The following is a 21368-nucleotide window of genomic DNA, read 5'->3' on the forward strand; positions in this document are numbered from 1 at the left end:
TAATGCCAAAGAGGAGTAAAGTGAAGATTTTAACAAATTCTGCAGTCTGCAATTGATCAAACGTGCAATTAAGATGCATTGATAATTACTGGAAATTGGAATGCAAAAGATGGAAACAAAGAAGAAGGATCAGTAGTTAGAAAATATGGCCTCGGTGATAGAAATGATGCTGGAGATCACATGATAGAATTTTACAAGACCAAGGACTTTTTCATTACAAATACCTTTTTTCAGGAACATAACCAGTGACTCTGCGTGTGGACCTTACTGGTTGGAAAGCAAAGGAATCAAACTGACTGTGTCTGTGGAAAGAGACAGTGGAAAAGCTCAATATCCTCAGTCAAAACAAGGCCAGGGGCCGACTGCAGAATGAACCGTCAATTGCTCATATGCAATTTCAACTTGAAACTGGAGATAATTAAAACAAGTCCGTGAGAGACAAAATATGACCTTGAGTATATCCCACCTGAATTCGGAGACCATCTCAAGAATAGATTTGATGCATTGAACACTAATGACCCAAGACCAGGCGAGTCGTGGGATGACATCAAGGATGTTAAACATGAAGGAAACAAAAGGTCATTAAAAAGACAGAAAGAAAGAAAAGACTAAAATGGATGTCAGAAGAGACTCTAAAACTTGCTCTTGAATGTAGATAGCTAAAGCGAATGGAAGAAATGAGAAAGTAAAAGAGCTGAACAGAAGATTTCAAAGGGCAGCTTGAGAAGACAAAGTATTACAATGAAATGTGCCAAGACCTGGAGTTAGAAAACCAAAAGGGAAGAACACGCTCAGCATTTTTCAAGCTAAAAGAGCTGAAGAAAAAATTCAAACTTCGAGTTGCAATATTCAAGGATTCTATGAGCAAAATATTCAATAATGTAGGAAGCATTAAAAGAAGATGGAAAAAATACACAGAATCACTGTACCAAAAAGAATTGGTCAGCGTTCAACCATTTCAGCAGGTAGCATATAATCAACAACCAATGGTATTGAAGGAAGAAGTCAAGCTGCACTGAAGGCAATGGCGAAAAACAAAGCTCCAGGAACTGACGGAATACCAGTTGAGATGTTTCACCAAACCGGTGCAGCGCTGGAAGTGCTCACTCATCTATACCAACAAATTTGGAAGAGAGTTCCATGGCCAACACACTGGAAGAGATCCATATTTGTGCTCATCCCAAAGAAAAGTGATCCAACAGAATGTGGAAATTATCAAACAATGTCATTAGTATCACACGCAAGTAAAATTTTGCTGAAGATAATTCAAAAGTGGTTGCAGCAGCACATTGACAGGAAAATGCCAGAAATTCAAGCTGGATTCAGAAGCGGATATGGAACGAGGGATATCATTGCTGATATCAGATGGATATTGGCTGAAAGCAGAAAATACCATAAAGATGTTTACCTGTGTTTTATTGACTATGCAAAGGCATTTGACTGCGTGGATCATAACAAATTATGGATACATTGTGAAGGATGGGAATTCCAGGACAGTTAATTGTGCCATGAGCAATTTGTACATAGACCAAGAGGCAGTTGTTCAGACAAAACAAGGGGATACTGCATGGTTTAAAATCAGGAAAGATGTGTATCAGGGTTGTATCCTTTCACCATGCTTATTCAATCTGTATACTGGGCTTATAACCCCAGAAGCTGGACTATATGAAGAAGAACACAGCATCAGGATTGGTGGAAGACTCATTAACAACCTGCGTTATGCATATGACACAACTTTGCTTGCTGAAAGTGAAGAGGACTTGAAGCACTTACTGATGAAGATCGAAGACTACAGCCTTCAGTATGGATTACAGCTCAACATAAAGAAAACAAAAATCCTCACAACTGGACCAATAAGCAACATCATGATAAATGGAGAAAGACTGAAGTTGTCAAGGATTTCATTTTTCTTGGATCCACAATCAGTGCCCCTGGAAGCAGCAGTCAAGAAATCAAACACGTATTGCATTGTGAAAATCTGCTTCAAAAGACCTCTTTAAAGTGTCAAAAACAAAGATGTCAGCTTGAGGACTAAGTTGTGCCTGACCCAAGCCATGCTGTGTTCGTTTGTCTTATATGCATGTGAAAACTGGACAATGAATAAGGATGGCTGAAGAAGAATTAATGCCTTTGAATTATGGTGATGGACAAGAGTACTGAATATACCATGGACTGCCAGAAGAACAAACAAGTCTGTCCTGGAAGAAGTACAGCCAGAGTACTCCTTGGAAGTGAGGATGGCCATACTTCGTCTCACATACCTTGGGCATGTTATCTGGAGGGACCAGTCTCTTGAGAAGGCCATCATGCTTGGAAAGGTCAGCAAAAAAGTGGAAGACCCTCAGCAAATAGATTGATACAGTGGCTACAACAATGGGCTTAAACATAGCGACCATCCTGAGGAAGGCTCTTGACTGTGCAGTGTTTTCTTCTTTTGTTCATATGGTTGCTGTGAGTTGGAACCAACTCGATGGCACCTAACAATAACAACAGTATTTCTTTTCAACCAAACCAAAAACCAAACCCACTGCCGTCGAGTCGATTCCGACTCATAGCGACCCTATAGGACAGAGTAGAACTGCCCCATAGAGTTTCCAAGGAGCACCTGGTAGATTCGAACTACCAACCTCTTGGTTAGCAGCCATAGTAGCACTTAACCACTATGCCATCAGGGTTTCCAACATACTCCGTATATTTGTTATGTTTATTTCTTGTATTCTGTTCTTTTTTCCTCCCTTTGCTTAAATCAGAGTATACACTGCTAACCTGTGTTCCAGTTCACTGACCTACCCTCTGCTTTGTTTAATATGTTCCTTAACCCACCTATTGAATTCTTAAGTCTTAGTGTGTCAGTGATTCTGACACAGATCATCTACGTACTGGGGTATAGGAACAGGTAGACTACATGTCCTCTAGGGTGCCTTCCAAATGAGACTCTCTGATTCCAACATCCCGTAAGGGATGCTAGAGAGAAACTCTGCTACTGTTGCCTCTGTGGTGGGCAGTTGGAGATGTGGAAGGGGGTGTATCTTTATCCTTCTCCTCCTCTCTTCTGTCCATGAGGCTCCTGTATTAGTTTACTAGGGCTGCTGTAACAAAGTATAGCAAAGTACCACAAGCTTGGTGACTTAAAACAACAGAAATTCATTCTCTTACAGCTTTAGAGGATAGAGGTTTGAAATCAAAGTGGCAGCAAATCCATATTGCCTCTGAAGGTTCTGAGAAAAGATCCTTCCTTGCCCTTTCCCAGCTTCTGGTGTTGCTGGCACTCCTTGGCGTTCCTTGGCTTGTAGACACATCACTCCAGTCTCTGCCTCTGTTGTCACAGGGCCTTCTTTCTGTGTGTCTCTTCTACTCTTCTTGTAAGGACCCCAGTGATTGGACTTAGCTTATCTTTTAGCTTAGCAATTCAACTCATAACAGCTCTACCCTCCCAGAAAGCAGGACTCAGCTTGATTCTGTCGGAATGACAGACCTATAACATTCAGTCACGTTGTGGGTTAGCAAACTTGTGTGGGCTAGCCTGGGAACCTAACCACTATTTATAACGTGGTTTCTGTGGGGAAACGTGTTCCAACTTCTGACAGCTGCCTTTCAAAAATGTGCTGTAGCACAACCTATGAGGAATTGGGGACTATCTAGGTAAAGTTATTTTCTCAGAAACTTTTAAGTATCACACGATAAACTTGACCTCAGAGGATAAGTAATTAATCACCTTTTAGTGTCAGCTTTATAGTGGAAGCAATTCCTCTGCCATGAATAATTGGAGGCCTGCTTTCAGAACAACTATTACTTTTTCTCAGACAACTGTGAGAGTGTTTCTTCCTGCTGTCATTGTTTTGCCCAAGGGAGATTGGTGCTGGCTTCACCTGGGAACAGTGATGAATGGCCTGGGATGTAATGAGGTAGCAATGACTTCTTCAACACGGTCCTCACAAAGACAGTAGGAATAAGGTCACCTTTCAGGGCTTAGCTACACCTGTGCTCCATTCCAAGGACTTTACCAACAGAAGTGAGGTAAACAGCCGTATTTCCAGTGTTCTTCCCTTCTCTCCTCTCTCGCCTCTCTACCCTCAGAATGACGAACAATTTTATGAGATAGAAAAAGATATGGACTTACAAGTGGTACATTAAATATATATATGTATTTTTATATATAATATAAATTTTATCCATTATTTAATCTCAACCAGAACCAACTCCACACAAATTATTTATTGATTTGTGGAAAAAAAAAGGGGGGGGGGAATAATTAGGACACATTTTATAAACAGAGCTTTAGGTCATGCTGGCACCTGGAAGATCCTGGAAAAACTCTGGTTAGAAAGTGTGGAAAGAAATGTTTTCAGATTAAAATCAATGGAGATATATATATATATAACATTGAGTTGAATAATGAGAAGAAGAACTGGTTTTATTTCAGTCAATCTAATTTTTAACTTATTAAAAGATACTAGGGTCCTGGGACAGCCCGTATTTTAATCTAAAAAAGTAAAGTAGGAGGGAAAACACAAAAAGTAAAAAAAAAAAAAAAAAAAAATCCATCAAACAGATGGTATAATGACTAAACTGAGAGACTTAAGGAAGACCCAGCACTTAAATTATTACACATGAGATCTGAGAAGCTAAGTGGGGTAAATCTGTGCATGAGTAACGCTTGGAGTCTGCTCTCTGCAGCACCAACTTTTTGTGTTTTCCTCATACTTAGAGATAGAGGAAACCCTGGTGGCCTAGTGGTTAATTGCTATGGCTGCTAACCAGAAGGTCGGCAGTTCAAATCTACCAGCTGTTCCTCAGAAACTCTGTGGGGCAGTTCTACTGTGCCCTATAGGGTCACTATGAATTGGAATTGACTCAACAGCAATGGGTGGGGGGCGGCAGTTTAGAGAGAGAGAGTAAGCAATATGGATGAACCTTGAAAACATTATGTTGAGTGAAATAAGTCAGCCGCAAGAGGATAAATACTGTATGATGCCACATATATGAAACAGGCAAATGTATGGAGGCCAAGGCTTATTGGTGGCTATGAGGTTGGAAGGGAGGGAGAAATGGGGAGTCCTTGCTTAGAGGGCACTGAGTTTCTCTCACTGGTGGTAGAAGGATTTGGAAAAGGATAGTGGTGATGGTTGTACACAGGATGAATGCAGTCAGTATCACTGAATTATACATGTAAAAATTGTTGAATTGGCAAATAATGTGTTATATATATTTTTATCACAATAAAAAGAAGAAAAAAGACATAGAAGGTTTTGTTGGGCCCAAGGTCAAATTGAATGAATAAGATGATCTTGGCCCCTCTAGTATCCCCACAAAAAAAACCAAAAAAAACTATTCTCAGGGAAGTTAAAAAGTCCCACTCAGTTACCTGCTGGTGAGACCACACTAGGAATGTTCCCATCAGGTCTGGAGCCCCTACTCTAAGAACATCGTAGAAGCCTTGAAGATGCCCCAGGGGTATAATCTGGAAGGGGAGGAGGTCTGGAAATGCCATCTGAAGGTCCCCACTGGGTTGAACAGGTGGGACTCCGAGGCCCTTGGAGTGACTTTGTGAGCATCAGAAAAAGTTCATGAGAGCATAATCCCACAGGAGATAAGTCAAAGGGGCCGTGTTCCTTTTATGCTTAAAGCAACTAATCAGAGAGATATACATTCAAATAATTTTTAAAAGCTTAAAAATAGCCAATATTAACTGGGTATGATGAACCATGCTGCTGAACTGACAACTAGAAATATCTTCAAATCACATTAAAAAAAAAAATATATATATATATATAGCCAAATAGTAAATAATGGCAGATAACAAAACCAAAAACCAAACCCAGTGCCATCAAGTCGATTCCAACTCTTAGCGACCCTAGAGGACAGGGTAGAACTGCCCCATAGAGTTTTCAAGGAGCGCCTGGCAGATTTGAACTGCCGACCCTTTGGTTAGCAGCCATAGCACTTAACCACTGTGCCACCAGGGTTGGCAGATAACAAGGATGCATTAAAAACAAAGCATTCAAAGATGTAAATATCACAATAGCCATATGGTATAAAGAGGAAATCCATCTAAGAAATGAAAATGTCTAGTCAGTATTTGAAAGAAGCTCACTCTAATCATTAATCAGATAGATGCAAATTAAAATTAAAAAAAGATACCCTTTTTTTTTTTAACCTAACAAACTGGAGATGATTTAAAAAAAAATACTATTGTTGGCAAGGCTGCAGGTAAATAGGTACTTTTGTACACACTGGGATTATAACATTTTATATTTTTGTGGAATAATTTGGCCCTACATATATGTGAATAGTGTATTTTTTTTTTGTACTTCGCCTCAGTAATTACACTTATGGGAATTTATTCTATTTATATTCAGAAAGTGTGTTCCTAGGTGGTGCAAATGGCTAAGTACTTGGCTGCTAACTGAAAGGTTGGCAGTTTGAACCCACCCAGAGGTGCCTCAGAAGAAAGACCTGGCAATCTACTTCCAAAAGGTCACTGCCATGAAAACCCTATGGAGTGCAGTTCTACTCTGAAACACATGGGGTCGCCATGATTTGGAATTGACTGAACAGCAACTGGTTTGGTTTTTGTTTTTAGTTCACAAAATGTAGCTACCAGGATGCTTCTTGCACTCCTAACAAAAAACGAACAAACCCGTTGCCGTCCAGTCGATTCTGACTCATAACGGCCCTATACATGGGAAAAATTAGAAGCAGCTTAAATGTTCAATAAGTGGAAATTAGTTAAGGAAGGAAAGATAGGGTGTCCATGTCCTGTAGAGGCCCTGCTTCAGCACGGCCCCCAGGCCACCCTGGGCCAGCAGCTGTGCTGAGTGGCCAAGCTTGACCAACCAGCATTCCTGTCTTGGACTGTTACTATTAATAACACCCCTGTTGCTGGCATTTGTGGAGCATCTACCATGCCTGAACACGGGGCAGGGCACTCTTGGTGCCTCATCTCACTGAGCTTTCTCAGCTGCCTGCTAGTGGAAGATGCTGGGACGTGAGAACCAAGGAACCTGCACAATCACACAGTAACCATCATCGGGACTGGAGGGCAGGTCTGCCTATCTCTACAGTCTTGTGACCTTGTCACGTGTCAGGTTCCTTCTCTTACTGCTGAGAGGAAACGTCTGGATTACCTGGTCGTTTTACAGATGGGGAAACCGAACCCCAGAGTCTTGCAGGTATTGTTTGGGTTCTATCTTGGCCCCAGTGATCACAACAGATAATCTTCATGGAGTTTAGTTCTAGTTGGGTGGGGAGGGAGGGGTTGAACAACAAACAATAAACGAAGAAACGCATAATAGGAAAATCGCAGGATGTGATAAGTGCAATAAAGAAAATAAAACCAGTAGATATAGAATGCCTGGGGTGAGGGGCTTTTAGAAAGGGGAGTGAGGGAAGCCTGCCTTGAGAAGGGACCAACCATAAAAACCAAACCTGTTGCTCTCAATTCCAACTCATAGCAACCCTATACGACAAAGTAGAACCATAGGGTTTCCAAGGAGTGCCCGGTGGATTCGAACTGCCAACCTTTTGGTTAGCAACCGTAGCTCTTAACCACTACACCACCAGGGTTTCCTGAGAAGAGACAGGTGTTGAAATATAAATGGTGGCATTATCATGCAAAGAGCAGGAGGAGCTTTCCAGAAGAGAAAACTCCAGTGAAAAGCCTTGAGGTGCGAGGTAATTGAAGGACCCAAAAGGTTTAGGGAAGAGAGAGCCTCGTAATGGGCCATTTCGTGCTCCACAGCATAAGTGCAAATAGCCAAGGATGATTGCAGCGCAGTGGAAGCCAGCCAGAACGGGAAGGTGGGTGGGTGGCTGGAGGATTAACTGAGGGAGTGATTAACTGAGAACTGGTCATGAGGATCTTTGCCAAACTGGGCAGGAGATGCTGCTGGTCTCCTTGAATAACACTTGAATCTGAAGAGAGTTTCTGCTGTGTGCTACGAGTGAAGATGACTGGATGTGATGCATTTCTGAGGGAAATTGCAAATGGATAAAATTTGAGCCTTCCAATATGGCCCCAAAACAAACAAACAAAAAAAGGAGGTAGATTCATTGCTCCAACACCGTTCACATATGGCCAGGCACAACCCATCACCTGCAGGGTCCACAGCTGGAGGGATTTGTCACCTCCCAGGCACACGTGAGCAAACCTCACTCCGCGAAAGCCTTGAACCAAGAGCGAGAGAATCGCCTCCTTGGCCACGGCCACAGCGACTGCAGCCATGGAACCACCTGCATTTCATGGCCTAATTTCACCTCCATTTTGGGCATTAGACCTGGGCCCAACAACTTGTGGTGGCTTTCAAAAAGCAGTTATGAGGCGGATGGGGAAAGGGGGAGTCATTGCTTAGGGGACGTTGAGCTTCTGTTAAGGGTGATGGAAAATTTTGGAAAATGGATGGTAATGATGTTTGAACAACATGATAATATAATGGCACTGAACTGTACACATAAAAAATGTTGAAATGCCAAATGTTTTGTTGCGTATATATTGAGCACAATTTAAAAAAAAAAAGCCAAAGATGAGCTAAATAGCAGAGGTGGAACAGGAAGTGTGTCTGGCTGCACACGTGCACAGACACACACACACAGAGAGCGCCATTGCTCTTGGGCAGGTCTCTGGACCACTCTGCGTCAGGCTTCAAATGGAAGAGGGGGTGTGACCATCTTTAAGGGCATTTATTGGCATAAAGTGGTAAGAGACCATGAGTTGATGGCTTCCAGGTGTGATTTGCCCCCTAGGAGGATTTTTCCCAATACTAAGCTGTGGCTCTGATGACCCTTCTGGAGCAGGTGTTCAGGAGTGATCTGAGAAAGGGCCAACGGATGCATGAAGGTAATGGCTCCCCCAGGGCGGCGTTCCTGTGGGTGTATAAGCTCCAGGGCTGGAGTAAAAAGGCAGTTTCATTACTTCGTAGCCACGGTCAGAATGTTAATATCACTGATGAAATTCTTTTATGAAATTCAGGCCATTGTGAGAAAAGAAATTTTTTGGTGCTGAGCTGTTCACAGACACTGCTATATAATGGAAGATGTGAAAGGAAAGAATAAGGAGATGGATGTTGGGGTCAGAACTGCCCTAAGACCTGGGCCACCGGGGTCTGCTCTCGGCCCCATGCCTTATGAGGGCCTCGCTCAGTCCCACAGGGCTCAGAACCCATGAGGCCACAGGGACGCTTTCACCCAGAACCTGCGCCCCTCACTTCTAGACCAAAGAGCTGGAGCTGCTTCCTGGGCCTGGGGATTCTCTTTACTAGCCTGCGCTCTTGAGGTTGGGCCGCACCTCTGGGAGCCCAAGCGACTGCTGATGCTGGCGTAGGAGGTGTGGATGGAACTTGACTGGGCTACAGGATGGTGTGAGTGGAAAAGGAAGGGAACAGAGTGGGCCGCAGAGGAAGGCTAGCTCCCCCAACAGCTGTGGCCCACTTTAAGTTCTGAGGAGCCCATGCATTCTGAATTCAAACCTAGCCTTCCAGATCACTTGTTTTTGTTGCATGCCGTTGAGTCAGTTCCAACTCACAGTGGCCCCATGTGGGTTTGAACCACCAGCCTTTTGGATAGCAGTCCAGTGCTTAACCCATTGCACCAGCAGGGCCCCCAGGAAGATATATTTGTCATGGTGGGAGGATAGAACATATTTTATTGAATAGTTTGTTAGCTTGATCCGTAACTTAAATATTTACACATACGGTATTTGGACCATCATCTGTCCTGTAGCCCCAGTCATTTGTGGAGCTGCCCCTCCACCATACCAAGTGCAAGCGTAGGTCCAGCCCAGTTCCTGGTAACAGGGGCAGGCCTGGTGTATTATTCCTTCTCCCCTCATCTCATGGACTCTGGAGTCAGACAGCCAAGGTTCAAATCTCGGCCCTACCTCTTGCTAGCCGTGTGACCCTAGATAAGTCAGCATTTCCCAGTCAATTTTTTCATCTGTAAAATGGGAATAGTAATAGTGCCCGCCTTACGAGGTTGTTGTGAGGATTACATGAGATAATGCCCACAAGGGCCTAGCACAGTAGACACTGGAGAGTGTCAGCTCTGCTCAGCATTGTATGCCTGTAAATTGATGTTCTCTGACACTCTTGTCTTTCCAGACTCCACAGCAGTATGAGAGAGAGTACAACAACAAGCGGTCGGGCGTGGGGCCCAGCAAGTTCCACGGGTACGCCTACGACGGCATCTGGGTCATCGCTAAGACGCTGCAGAGGGCCATGGAGACACTGCACGCCAGCAGCCGGCACCAGCGGATCCAGGACTTCAACTACACAGACCACACACTGGGCAGAATCATCCTCAATGCCATGAATGAGACCAACTTCTTTGGCGTCACGGTCAGTGGGCTCTGATTTCCTTCATGCTGGTTGGCGACATCCCAGGCAAGAGGGTCTGTGGTACACAGCCTCTGATACGTGGCCTGTCTTCTTGGATTGTTGAAACAACCTCTTGTGAGTTGTAGGGTTTATGGCTGGTGTTTCAGGGGTCAGTGCAGTGTGTGTGCTCTGACACACTGGAAAAATGCTTCTCTGTACCTCATGAGTAAGAAAGAGCATTGCGAATTGACTGTGTGGCACACAGGGCAGGTGGAATTTACTAGGTGGTGTGTGCCTGAGCAAACGGGAGCTCTGGATCCGAAGTTCAGTTCAAATCCCAGGCCTTCTACGTACAAGTTAAAGTTACCTTCTTTGAGCCACCATTTTTTCATTCACAAAATAGGGATCCCTACCTACCTTGCAAAATAATTGTAAAGATTAGCCATTACAGAATAAAAATTGCTAATATTTGTTGAGCAAGGTATTTGCTTTGAATCTCAAGTTTCTCATGTAGGAAATTGGGATGATAATGTATGTCTTATAGGAAAGTAGGGAAAATTGGCAATAATAATAATAGCTAATACTTCCTAATACTTCCTGTGCTAGACATTGGGCTAAGTCCCTTATATAGATTAGACTCAATAATGTATGCCCAGTACCAGGTACATAGTAGGCACTCAATAAATGCTATCTGTTGTTATTGTTAACAGCCATCTCATTGCATCCTGATGCCATCTGCAGGAAGTAGGAGCTGCTCTTATCCCCACCAAAAGTGGGGAGACTAGAGCTTGGAGAATTTAAGTACTGTAGCAGATCAGAAGTAGGCTGGACTTTGAACCTGGGTCCATCTGTCTCCAGAGCCCAAGCTCTTATCTGCTGCATTACATTGCCTTTGGTAACGGAGCTAAGTAGTAGTCATTGTTTTTATGTCTCATGATGACTCTGCTCCCCTGGGAATAGGTTGGATGGGCTAACATGCTGCCCTGTGTTCTATTTTAAAGAGCCATGCATAGTGTCATTCTGTCTTGGAGGTACTAAGAGGAGTAGAGAAGATGAGCTGATTGGCACATTTCCTAAATGGTCATATTTGTACGTGCATGTGCTCAGCCTTGCATTGTTGGTCTGGTGGGCAGGAGCTGAGGATGTGGACAGTGGGATGGACACTGTAGTGAGTAAGATGGACTCGGTGCCCTGGAGCTCAGGGTTCAGATGCAAGGGTGAGACGTGGAGACAAATTATGACAAGAGGCTAAAAGTCCGCAGCACCACGTTCATTGCAGCATTATTCACAACAGCCCAAAACTGGAAACAACCCAAGTGGCCATCAACAGGTGAGTGGATAAACAAAAGGTAATATAGCCATGCAGTAGAATATATTATTCGGCCACAAAGAGAAGTGAAGCTCTGATGCATGCTGCAACACGATGAACCTTGGAAACATGCTGAGTGAAATAAGTCAGACACAAAAGGACAAATATTGTATGATCCCACTGATGAAATATCTAGAATAGGCAAATGCGTAGAGACCAAAGTAGATTAGAGGTTTCTAGGGTTGGGGGGGAGAGAGAAATGGGGATTTACTGTTCAACAAGTACAGAGTTTAGTTAGTGTGATTAATGTCACTGAATTGTACACTTAAAATGGTTAAAATGGCAAATATTTCTGTTACGTATATTTTACCATAATTTATAAAAAAAAAAAAAAAGTGCTCAGTGCTATGGGAGAAACCGAGACTTTGGTGAGGAAGTTAGAGAAGGCTTTTTGGAAGAGCTTGAAGGTTGGGTGGGAGTTAGCCATGCAGAGAGGGGGCTGGCAGCCTGGTCAGAGGGGGCGTGGTAAGCAGGGCATGTTGCCCGAACCACATGCGTGTGAGTGGGGACTGCCAGTTTGGCTGGAAAACAGGAAAGGTGGATGATGAGTCTGAGAAGGTAAGCCAGGGCCAGATTCTGGAGGGGCAAGCTAAGGAGACTAGCCTGTATCTCATAAGCACGCAGTTCTCAAGCATGCTTCCCTGACCAGCAACATCGGTATCACCTGGGAGCTTCTTAAAAAAACTGAAACCAAACCCACTGCTGTTGAGTCAATTCCGACTCATAGTGACCCTATAGGACAGTGTATAACTGCCCGATAGAGTTTCCAAGGAGCATCTGGTGGATTCGAACTGCCGACCTCTTGGTTAGCAGCCGTAGAACTTAACCACTAGGCTACCAGGGACCTTCTTAGAAATGCAAATTTTCAGGCCCTGCCCCAGACCTACTGAATCCAAACTCTAGGTGCTAGGCCCAGCCATCAGCAGCTGTAACAAGCCCTCAAGGTAATTCTAATAGACACTGGACTTGAGAGCTACCGAGGTTTGCAATGCATCCTTGGCTGGTGCGAATGATTAACAAGGTCGGCTGCTAACCGAAAGGCTGGAGGTTTGAGGCCACTCTGAAGCACCTCAGAAGAAAGGCCTGGCAATCTGCCTCTGAAACATCAGCCATTGAAAACCCTAGGAGCCTAGTTCTGCTCTGACACACATGGGGTCGCCACAAGTCGGAATCGACTCCACAACGGTTGGTTGTTTGGTTGGCTGGTCAGTTGGTCCGTCGGTCGGTCGAGGTTTGCTAACTAAGAATTAAATATTTGAAAGCCCTGTGTGGCGCCACTCTGGACCTGAAGACTCGGGTAATCTACTCCCACAATTCAGAAATAAAGAGTACGTAGTTATCTGCAAAGTTCGTTTTTAGATCACAGCCTAGATTCAGACTGGAAACTAACAGCTTTCCTCGGACCAGTGTTTTTAAATATATGTATATGTATGTATATAGATATATATGTGTATGTTGTTGTTTGTTGGGTGCCACAGAGTCGATTCCGACTCATAACAACCCTATTTGACAGAGTAGAACTGCACATAGGGTGTTCTTGGCTATATTCTTTATGGAAGCAGATCGTCAGGTCTGTCTCCCACGAAGCAACTAGGTGGGTTTGAACAGCCAACCTTTCGGTAAGCAGCTGAATGCTTAACTGTTTGTAGCACTAGGGCTCCTTTGTATATAAATATGTATATAATATACGATATTTTATATATATATATATATGTATTTTATAATATCCTCAGAAACCTTTGTTATAGGATCTCACATGGAGCCCAGTATAGAAAACAGATTAAAGAGAATCTTCTTTGGTTGAACTGGGTAAGAGCCCAGAGCCCTGCCTGTTTAGCCAACTCTTCCCACAGCCCCCTCTCCACCCCAGCGGAGAAGCCCCTGAGATCCCTTCCTTAGAAAGGTTTGCAAGCATCCATCAAAATACCTCTCAAATCCTTTCTCCTCGTTGTACAAGCTCAGGAATTCAGAGAGAGAGGTGGGATTCACCCAGCACCCCGTGGGTAGGCTTGTGGCAGAGCTGTTTCAAAACATGGGTACACCACTCAGGCCATCTTTTCACGCCTTAACTGCTTCTTCTTTAATAGGACGATTTTATAGTATCCAAAATTGAAATGCCTGGGTAGAGAGCTACAGAATCTAGGAAGCATTTTGTCATCTCTCATAATCCTGGAAGCTGGCATTTTGCCTAGATGTCTGACCCATCTTAGATGGAGATCATTTATAAACACTTCTAAATGCTCCCTTTTATCTAAGCCAAATAATACATAATCCCTACTTGATGAACAATTAGATAAAACTTCCCAAAATGCTTTACATGATTTAAAGATGAGTTTCTTTTTAATGGGAAATTCCTTGACGCATATTTATGCCTGCTCATTTGTGACTCATAATTCAGCAGGTGTCAGAAGTGGAAATGTCTTAAAGATCTTCAAATTCAAACCCCTCATGTTGTACACAGGAGTCTCTGGGTGGCACAAAGGGTCAAGCACTCAGCTGCTAACCAAAAGGTTGGAGGTTTGAGTTCACCCAGAGGTGCCTCTGAAGAAAGGCCTGGCAATCTGCTTCTGAAACGTCAGCCCTTGAAAACCCTTTGGAGCACAGGGATTGTCGTGAGTCAGAGTCAGCTCAATGGCAGCTGGTTGGTTTGTTTTGTCTTTTTCGTGTTGTGGATGAGTATCTGAGGCCCAGAGAGGAAAAAGGACTTCTTCAGAGTCACACCATCAGATATTTCCAGCAGAGCCAGAGTGGCAACTGGGACTAGCCCTGCCCCCACCACGCTCAACACCATCTCGCGTCTCTTTGTGCAAGCCCCTCTTCAGTTAAAAAAGAGATGCCAGTAGAGAAGCCATTCTGTGCTTTTCTACCCCCCTCTTTATCCCCTTTGTCACATATTAATATGTACTTGTCACTGGGTTGCAGTCAGGTTTCATTAAAATTTTTTTTCAATCAAAGACAAAAAGGACATATTCTGACAAAATAAAAATGTCTTTGTGGCTCAAGAAGACTGCAGAAGGCCAAGTTCAACCACAAGTAAAGAGTGAGAAAGGAAAGGAACAAATGAGGTGGAAATGAATTGAAGCACCTTCCACTTGCTGAAGGGTTTGCATTGTACAGCTAACACAGTATCCATTTTTCCACTCTCAGACAGACGCTTTATTCTGGGTCACCCTCATTCAGCATGTTTACTGTACGGAAAAGTGTTTCAACACATTAAATTCATTATGTCCGTGACTCGATTTCAATTGATTCAGTATGCACCCTCTGCTGGGAGCCGGGCCTGTGGTTCCTGGTTGCCGTGCTGAAGAGGGAATTCCCCTGTGCATCCCAGGTTGGGAGTCCGGCTTAGTTTGAGGCCCAGCTCTGTTTCAGCATCCTGGGAGCTCCCCTCCCAGCTGTCCTTCTCAGGGAACACGCTGAAATGCTGTTAGGGGGCCCCACCTGCACATCAACGGCCTGGGGGTCCTGCTCACCTCTGACTCCCTTAGTGCAGGATTCTAACCTCTCCATGGTCTGGAAACCTCAGAAAATTCAGATTGCTTCCCTACCCGGAGCCTCCTCTTCTGTCAAACTCCTGAGGAGGAAACTCAGGTTCAACTGGTTATTTAAATTTCAAAAGCCCAGAGCATTCTGAGAACCCCTTTTTCTGAAAGTGATTAAGTACTTGAAGCCCAGCTCACCAGAGTTCACCTAGGGCCTGATTCCTAAACTTCAGTATGCCAGAGAATCTCCCAGGGAGCTTGGTTAAAAATTCAGATTCCTTGGCCTTGCCCCAGAGATTCTGCATTAATGGCTTTGTGGTAGGACCTGGGAAGTCACGTAATTAACAAACAGTCCAGATGATTCTCAAATAGCAACCTGGAGAATTGCTTGGGGCTCCAGTGGGTGCGCATATGCACGCACACGTGCGTGCGCGCGCGCACACACACACGCATGCATGTGCACACTGTTTTTAAACCTGTCCAAAATGTATTTGTTTCTACATGCATTCACTCCTTAAGCAGACTCTACTGAGTGCCCACTGTGTGCCCCATTGGTGCTGGGTGCTGGACTATAGCAAAGGATGACGTATGGTCCCTGCCCTCAAGAGCTCCCTGCTCAGGAGGGAAGATGGACATGTGGATGAATAATTGCTGGGCAGTGCTCAAGGTCTGCCCGAGGCCCCTGGAAAGAGGAGTCTGTTCTGCTTAGAGGAGTAAAGACCAGGGACATCTCCTCAATTTTCCCACAGTCTAGTATGTAAAACTCGATGTCTCCATAATTGCAAGGTGTCCACCCTGTGGGTGCTCATCCTGTGCCATATGCTGGGAACAAGGGTGTAATTCCAGGCTCTCCCATTCTCAACACTCGTGCCTATAACACTGTGGCTTAACAGAGACCTCTAATTAGGCTTACATGACAAAGATGCACTCAATTCGTTGACAGAAGGGTATAACCCTTCAAAACACACCTGGCAAATAGATCAATAGATGAAGATCAACAGGTGAAAATCAAAGCCATCATTTTCTTTCTGCAATCATTTTTTAATTCTCCTCAGTGTCCAGTCTCTTAAAACAAGGGTGATATCTCAGATTTCAAAGTAGACAAACCCCTTGGGAACGTCATGCCTGAGATACCAAAAACAAAAAACCCCGTTGCTGTTGAGTCGATTCCGACTCATAGCGACCCTATAAGACAAAGTAGAATTGCCCCATAGAGTTTCTGAGGAGTGCCTGCTGGATTCGAACTGCTGACCTTTTGGTTAGCAGCCGCAGCTCTTAACCACTAGGCCACCAGGGTTTCCAGACCTGAGTTAAGATGGCTGTAACCCTTTTTTTTTTTTTTTTTTAACCCCTGGGGTACCTGCTTTGGCAAATGTTTTCTCCAAATTGCCTTTTAAATGGAAATCACATTTAGTTTGTGGTGCCTATGATAGAGGTACCACATTAATAGAATCCCATTTTACCCTATTATGAAATTGTAAGATTAACCATAAGGAACCCTGGTGGTACAAGGCTAGAGGTTCGAACCCAAGGTGTGCACAACACGTTGGGTGGGGCTGTGAGGCTTCCAAGAGCATCTGGTCATAGAGACATTGGAAGCAGCTCCTGGGGCACATCCTTTGATTATGAGAAGAGGACTCCACTCTTGCTCAGTTATTTCCTGTGATTTCCTCCTCCTTCCCTGTGGGTGAACCCAAGGCAGAAGTGATCACAGTTGCACAGACGGTGACCCGAAAGTTCCCCCAAATAATAGCTCCATTCTTCATCCTCTCATAGCCTCTCTCAGCCAGGGCAGGCCTGGACATCTCAATTTAACATCTGTCAAGAGAGACAGGCAGCAGTAGGTCCAGGCATTTCACTTCCGATGGCTTTTATCTTCTAATTGATCTCACCAAGAAGGTGATGAAGGACTGCAGACCTCGATTTGCAGCTTATTGATCTATTTGCTTTTGCTGCTGGTGGACAGGAACACATCCCTAACCAGTGTGTCCCTTAAACCTAAAGTTTTGATGCAGGATTTAAAAATAATTATGTCTACTAGGACTCAAACACTGCTCCAAACCAACCTTTTTTCTGAAAAGAAGACACCGTTGCATGAACTCGGCCTAGTTGAATTCCAGGTAAATGTAGTTTTCCAAGTAAAGTTAAACCATGTAGCTAGAGGGGGCTGGGTGCCCCCTCGCCCTAGGGAAAATTGAGCTGTTGACTGAAGCCCCCATTTACTTCACGTCCACTGTTGCCTACTCCTACTAGCTATCCTGAAGTTGTGCAGTGGACTTTTTTAGCCCAACAGAAAACTTTACACAAGTGTGCGCACACACACGTGCACACACACACACAATTAAACATCATATTCTTAAGATTTAGCCCATCTCTCCTGCCTGTCGCCATCTTTTGGGTCCTGGTTTTACTCTCCAGTACAAAATCTAACCTTCAGGCTTGCCACCAGGTACACAGTTGTGTCTTCTATTTGATATCATCATTTAGCTCATCGATTCTTCTAGGTTGACTTTGAGTGAGACGAGAAACAGAGCACTAGGAACTCCATCTGAAAAATCCTACCAATCCAGTACACCTTTTGGGTCTGACCATTCTGCCAGTCATGACTCTATCCCTGAACAATCATGAGTCACCTGATTCTCAATTTTGTACGTGAGGCTGTCACTGGAGGACTTTGCAGCAGTCCAAATGTAATGTCTACGTGTCACCCAGAAAGTGAGGCTTGTCCCAGCGACCCCCCGCTAGCTCCCCATGCCCACTCACTGCACCTTATTCTGAGGGCTCACACGTCCCCCTTTCATAAACTTTTCCCAGCTGTCACCTAGGATCAACCCTTCTAGAACTTTCTCTGCACCCCACTTGTCCCCACTCCTGTCCCCAGTAGTTTCAGTGGGGTTGCATCATATACAAACTTAACATGGGAGCTGATTTAGCCCTCTCATCTCTACCCCTCTATTCCAGCTAAGCAGCCCTCTCCTAAACTCAGATAAAATGCACCGTTCTCCAGGCCATGGCAGTGATGGAATATAACAGGAAATGCAGATCTGAAAAGCCAGGCAGAAGGATGCCAGCAGTCCACCACTTAGAGCTGTGTGACCCCTGGAAGTTATGTAACCTCTCTGTACCTCAGTTTCCTCATCTGTAGAGTGGGGGAAAACATAAGCAACTTTATAGGGTTGTTGTGAGCAGTAACAGCAGTGCCTGGCACCCACTAGCGGCATCATCACCATCATCATCATCACTGCTACAGTGAAACCCATGAGAGCCGGAACTCAATGGCACTGCCTTGTTTTTCCAGGTCTGACAAGTTTTCTGCCTTTGACAGGGTACAGCTTACCACTTTTCTATGGCTTATTTAAGTGGAAAATATTTTAGTTTTCCTTCTCTGACAGGCTTCTGCCTTATGCAGGTTTTGGTTTTTGCAGGTTTTACTGTATTACTATAATGACTTTTCAAAGAACAGGGTTTATGTCCAATCAAGCAATATTTAGAATCAGATCCAGCAAACAATCATTGTATACCTGCTATGCACCAGTCTGTTTCACATATCTCATTTAATTCTCCCAACAGTAACAGATCTATTAACTTGTATTAAAGCTGTTTGATATTAAAATGGACCTGATAAACCCTGCCCTCAAGCAGGAACACAGAGTTCTCTGCTTGCCGCCGTTCACTGCAGGGACTGGATAGAGATCCCAAAGCTGGAAGGTGTGACTGCCCAGGTGTCTGCACACAGACCCCTCTGCTGTTCCTTCCCTTAGTCCAGCTCAGTGCCACTCAGACTCCACTGGCCCTAAGAATTACCACTCAGCATTTTACACAAAAACTCACTGTAGGAAATGCTGCTGGTGCCCGATGCCAGTCCCCCTGGTGCTTGGGGTTTTGTTGGGTGTCTTAGTCATCTAGTCCTGCTGTAACAGAAATACCACAAGTGGATAGCTTTAACAAAGAGAAGTTTATTCTCTCACAGTCCAGTAGGCTACAAGTCCGAATTCAGGGCACCGGCTCCAGGGGAAGGTTTTGTCTCTCTGTCAGCTCTAGAAGAAGGTCCTCGTCGTTCGTCATCAGTCTTCCCTTGGTCTGGGAGCATCTCAGTGCAGAAACCTCAGGTCCAAAGGATACACTCTGCTCCCAGCGCTGCTTTCTTGGTGGTAGGTGGACCCCATGTCTCTCTGCTCACTTCTCTCTTTTATATCTCAAAAGATATTGGCCTAAGACGCTACCTAATCTTGTAGACCTCACCAGTATAATTGCTGCTAATCCATCTTGTTACATCATAAAACCTACTGCCGTCGATTCCGACTCATAGCGACCCTAGGGGATAGGGTAGAACTGCCCCGTAGAGTTTCCAAGGAGTGCCTGGTGGATTTGAACTACTGAATTTTTGGTTAGCAGCCGTAGCACTTAACCGCTATGCCACCAGGGTTTCCATTACATCATAGTGATAGGATTTACAACATATAGGGAAATCACATCAGAAGATAAAACGGTAGACAGTCATACAAGGGAATCATGACCTAGCCAAGTTGACAGATATTCTGGGGGGACACAGTTCAATCCATGACATTGGGGTTTGGTTAGGTTTGCCCATCCCCCAGCTGCAACAGCACATCTGCCGATGGCTCACACCTGCAGCCTTCACTGAAGGATGATGGCCTTGGGTCACTGGCACCTCCTGGTCCAGTAGTGCTTAGGAGCTACATCCCACCCCAGCAGCCTGCAGCAGTTGGCTGACTGGTGCGGTGCTGCAGAACTGGGAACAGTTTTCACTCCGGGGATCCCCATGGGGCCACCTGAACCCAGGTTCAGCTTGGCCTCTTCCTCTTACCTCACTCCATTAGCAGGTTTCTCCTGATATCACACCCTTAGTGTACCATCAGCATGGGATTCCCATCCTAGGCTCTGCTTCCAGAGACCCAATTTAAGACACCCATGTGTCTTTCTGGGAAGTTAGGGGATTTTCAGGAGGGGATTTTTATAGTAATTCAGTTGTTACCTGTGTGTTTGGTAACTTTAGAACCAACCCTCCATCATTGCCCACCTCCCCCAGTGAGGTAAGGTGGTTCTGGGCTCCTCTCCCTCCTCCTCTCTTGCGTTTTGTTTGTGCCTCCTATCCTTGTGGGAGACTGGACGTGTCTCTTCCAGAGAATCAGTAGCTAGCTCCCAGAGATGCAGGACCACACAGCCTTTCATCTCTCTGGTCCCCGTAGTACTTCACCTAGTGCTTTGCAACTGGTGGAAACTCTGTAATCACCCCCCACCACCACCTTCAGTTAACGTGTGTTGGATTGAATTCACACATGATTGAGAAATTCAGGGACATTCTCCTACTCTGCTCCCTCCCAGACTTCTGTTAACTAAAGACTTGTTTCAACCCGAGAAACAATCAGACAGACAACTAAAGGATTAACAGGACCTATGGTTCTTGAATCTGCTAATAGGGGTTTCGAAATTCTTGCTGTTTGTAGGGTAATGCCATTCAGCTATATGCACCCCCTCCTGATGGAGTCAGCTTTGCTCTCCTCCAAAGCATGATCAGGATGAAGGCAGAATGAACTCGGGCTAAGGTACAAGGCTGGGAGTGGTGTGACTAGGCTGGTGGCCAAGGCCGAGGAACACCTTATCAATAAGAAAAACATCTGGGCCTGGACATGTACTCCCTGAGAGCACTGGTCCCCAAGGACTTGGGAGGAGAACAAATGAGCCTGAGGCCCGCTGAAACTGTATATAAGCCTGTGTCCCTTGCCAGGTGGTTGCAGAGCACTAAACTAGTCCAGCCGGTGCCCTGGGCCATATTTCCTGATCGCTGGTCCTGGAGTCTTTCTTTGGTCTCTTGGAGACGCGACCAACCTTGGATCCAGATGCCACTGGGTTGTTTACTTAACACTGTGATAACCTGGTGTGTCACTAATTCACACAAGTTGCAGAATTCTCTGTGGTGTGGTGTGTGTGTGTGTGTGTGTATGTTTGTGTTTGGATTGGGGTTCTCTTGCTGACTTCTTCCTGAAACAGTAGAGAAACCCATCTTTTACTCCCTCCTCTGTCTCTCCCATTAGCATCCCAGGGCCTGAGAGGGGGTGGAATTGCTGATGGTCCCCTCCATGGCTTCATACATTCAGAAGATTTTCCTAGAAGTAATTGCTAGTAATAAACAACTATAAAAATAATCCTTGAGGCCTGACTGCCCTGTTTATGGAGTGCATTTAT

The 21368-nt window shown here is 44.7% G+C and overlaps 1 protein-coding gene across 1 annotated transcript in view; it reads left to right on the top strand.

The window, feature by feature from the left end:
* Nucleotides 1-21368, top strand: part of GABBR2 (gamma-aminobutyric acid type B receptor subunit 2) — a 438320-nt gene that overhangs the window by 274881 nt on the left and 142071 nt on the right. The window contains exon 7 of the mRNA XM_064291676.1: nt 10095-10331. Within this exon, the coding sequence (XP_064147746.1) occupies nt 10095-10331 (237 nt within the window). The remainder of the gene's footprint in view (nt 1-10094; nt 10332-21368) is intronic.

This window comes from Loxodonta africana, chromosome 9, assembly GCF_030014295.1.
Source record: "Loxodonta africana isolate mLoxAfr1 chromosome 9, mLoxAfr1.hap2, whole genome shotgun sequence".
Taxonomy (NCBI): Eukaryota; Metazoa; Chordata; class Mammalia; order Proboscidea; family Elephantidae; genus Loxodonta; species Loxodonta africana.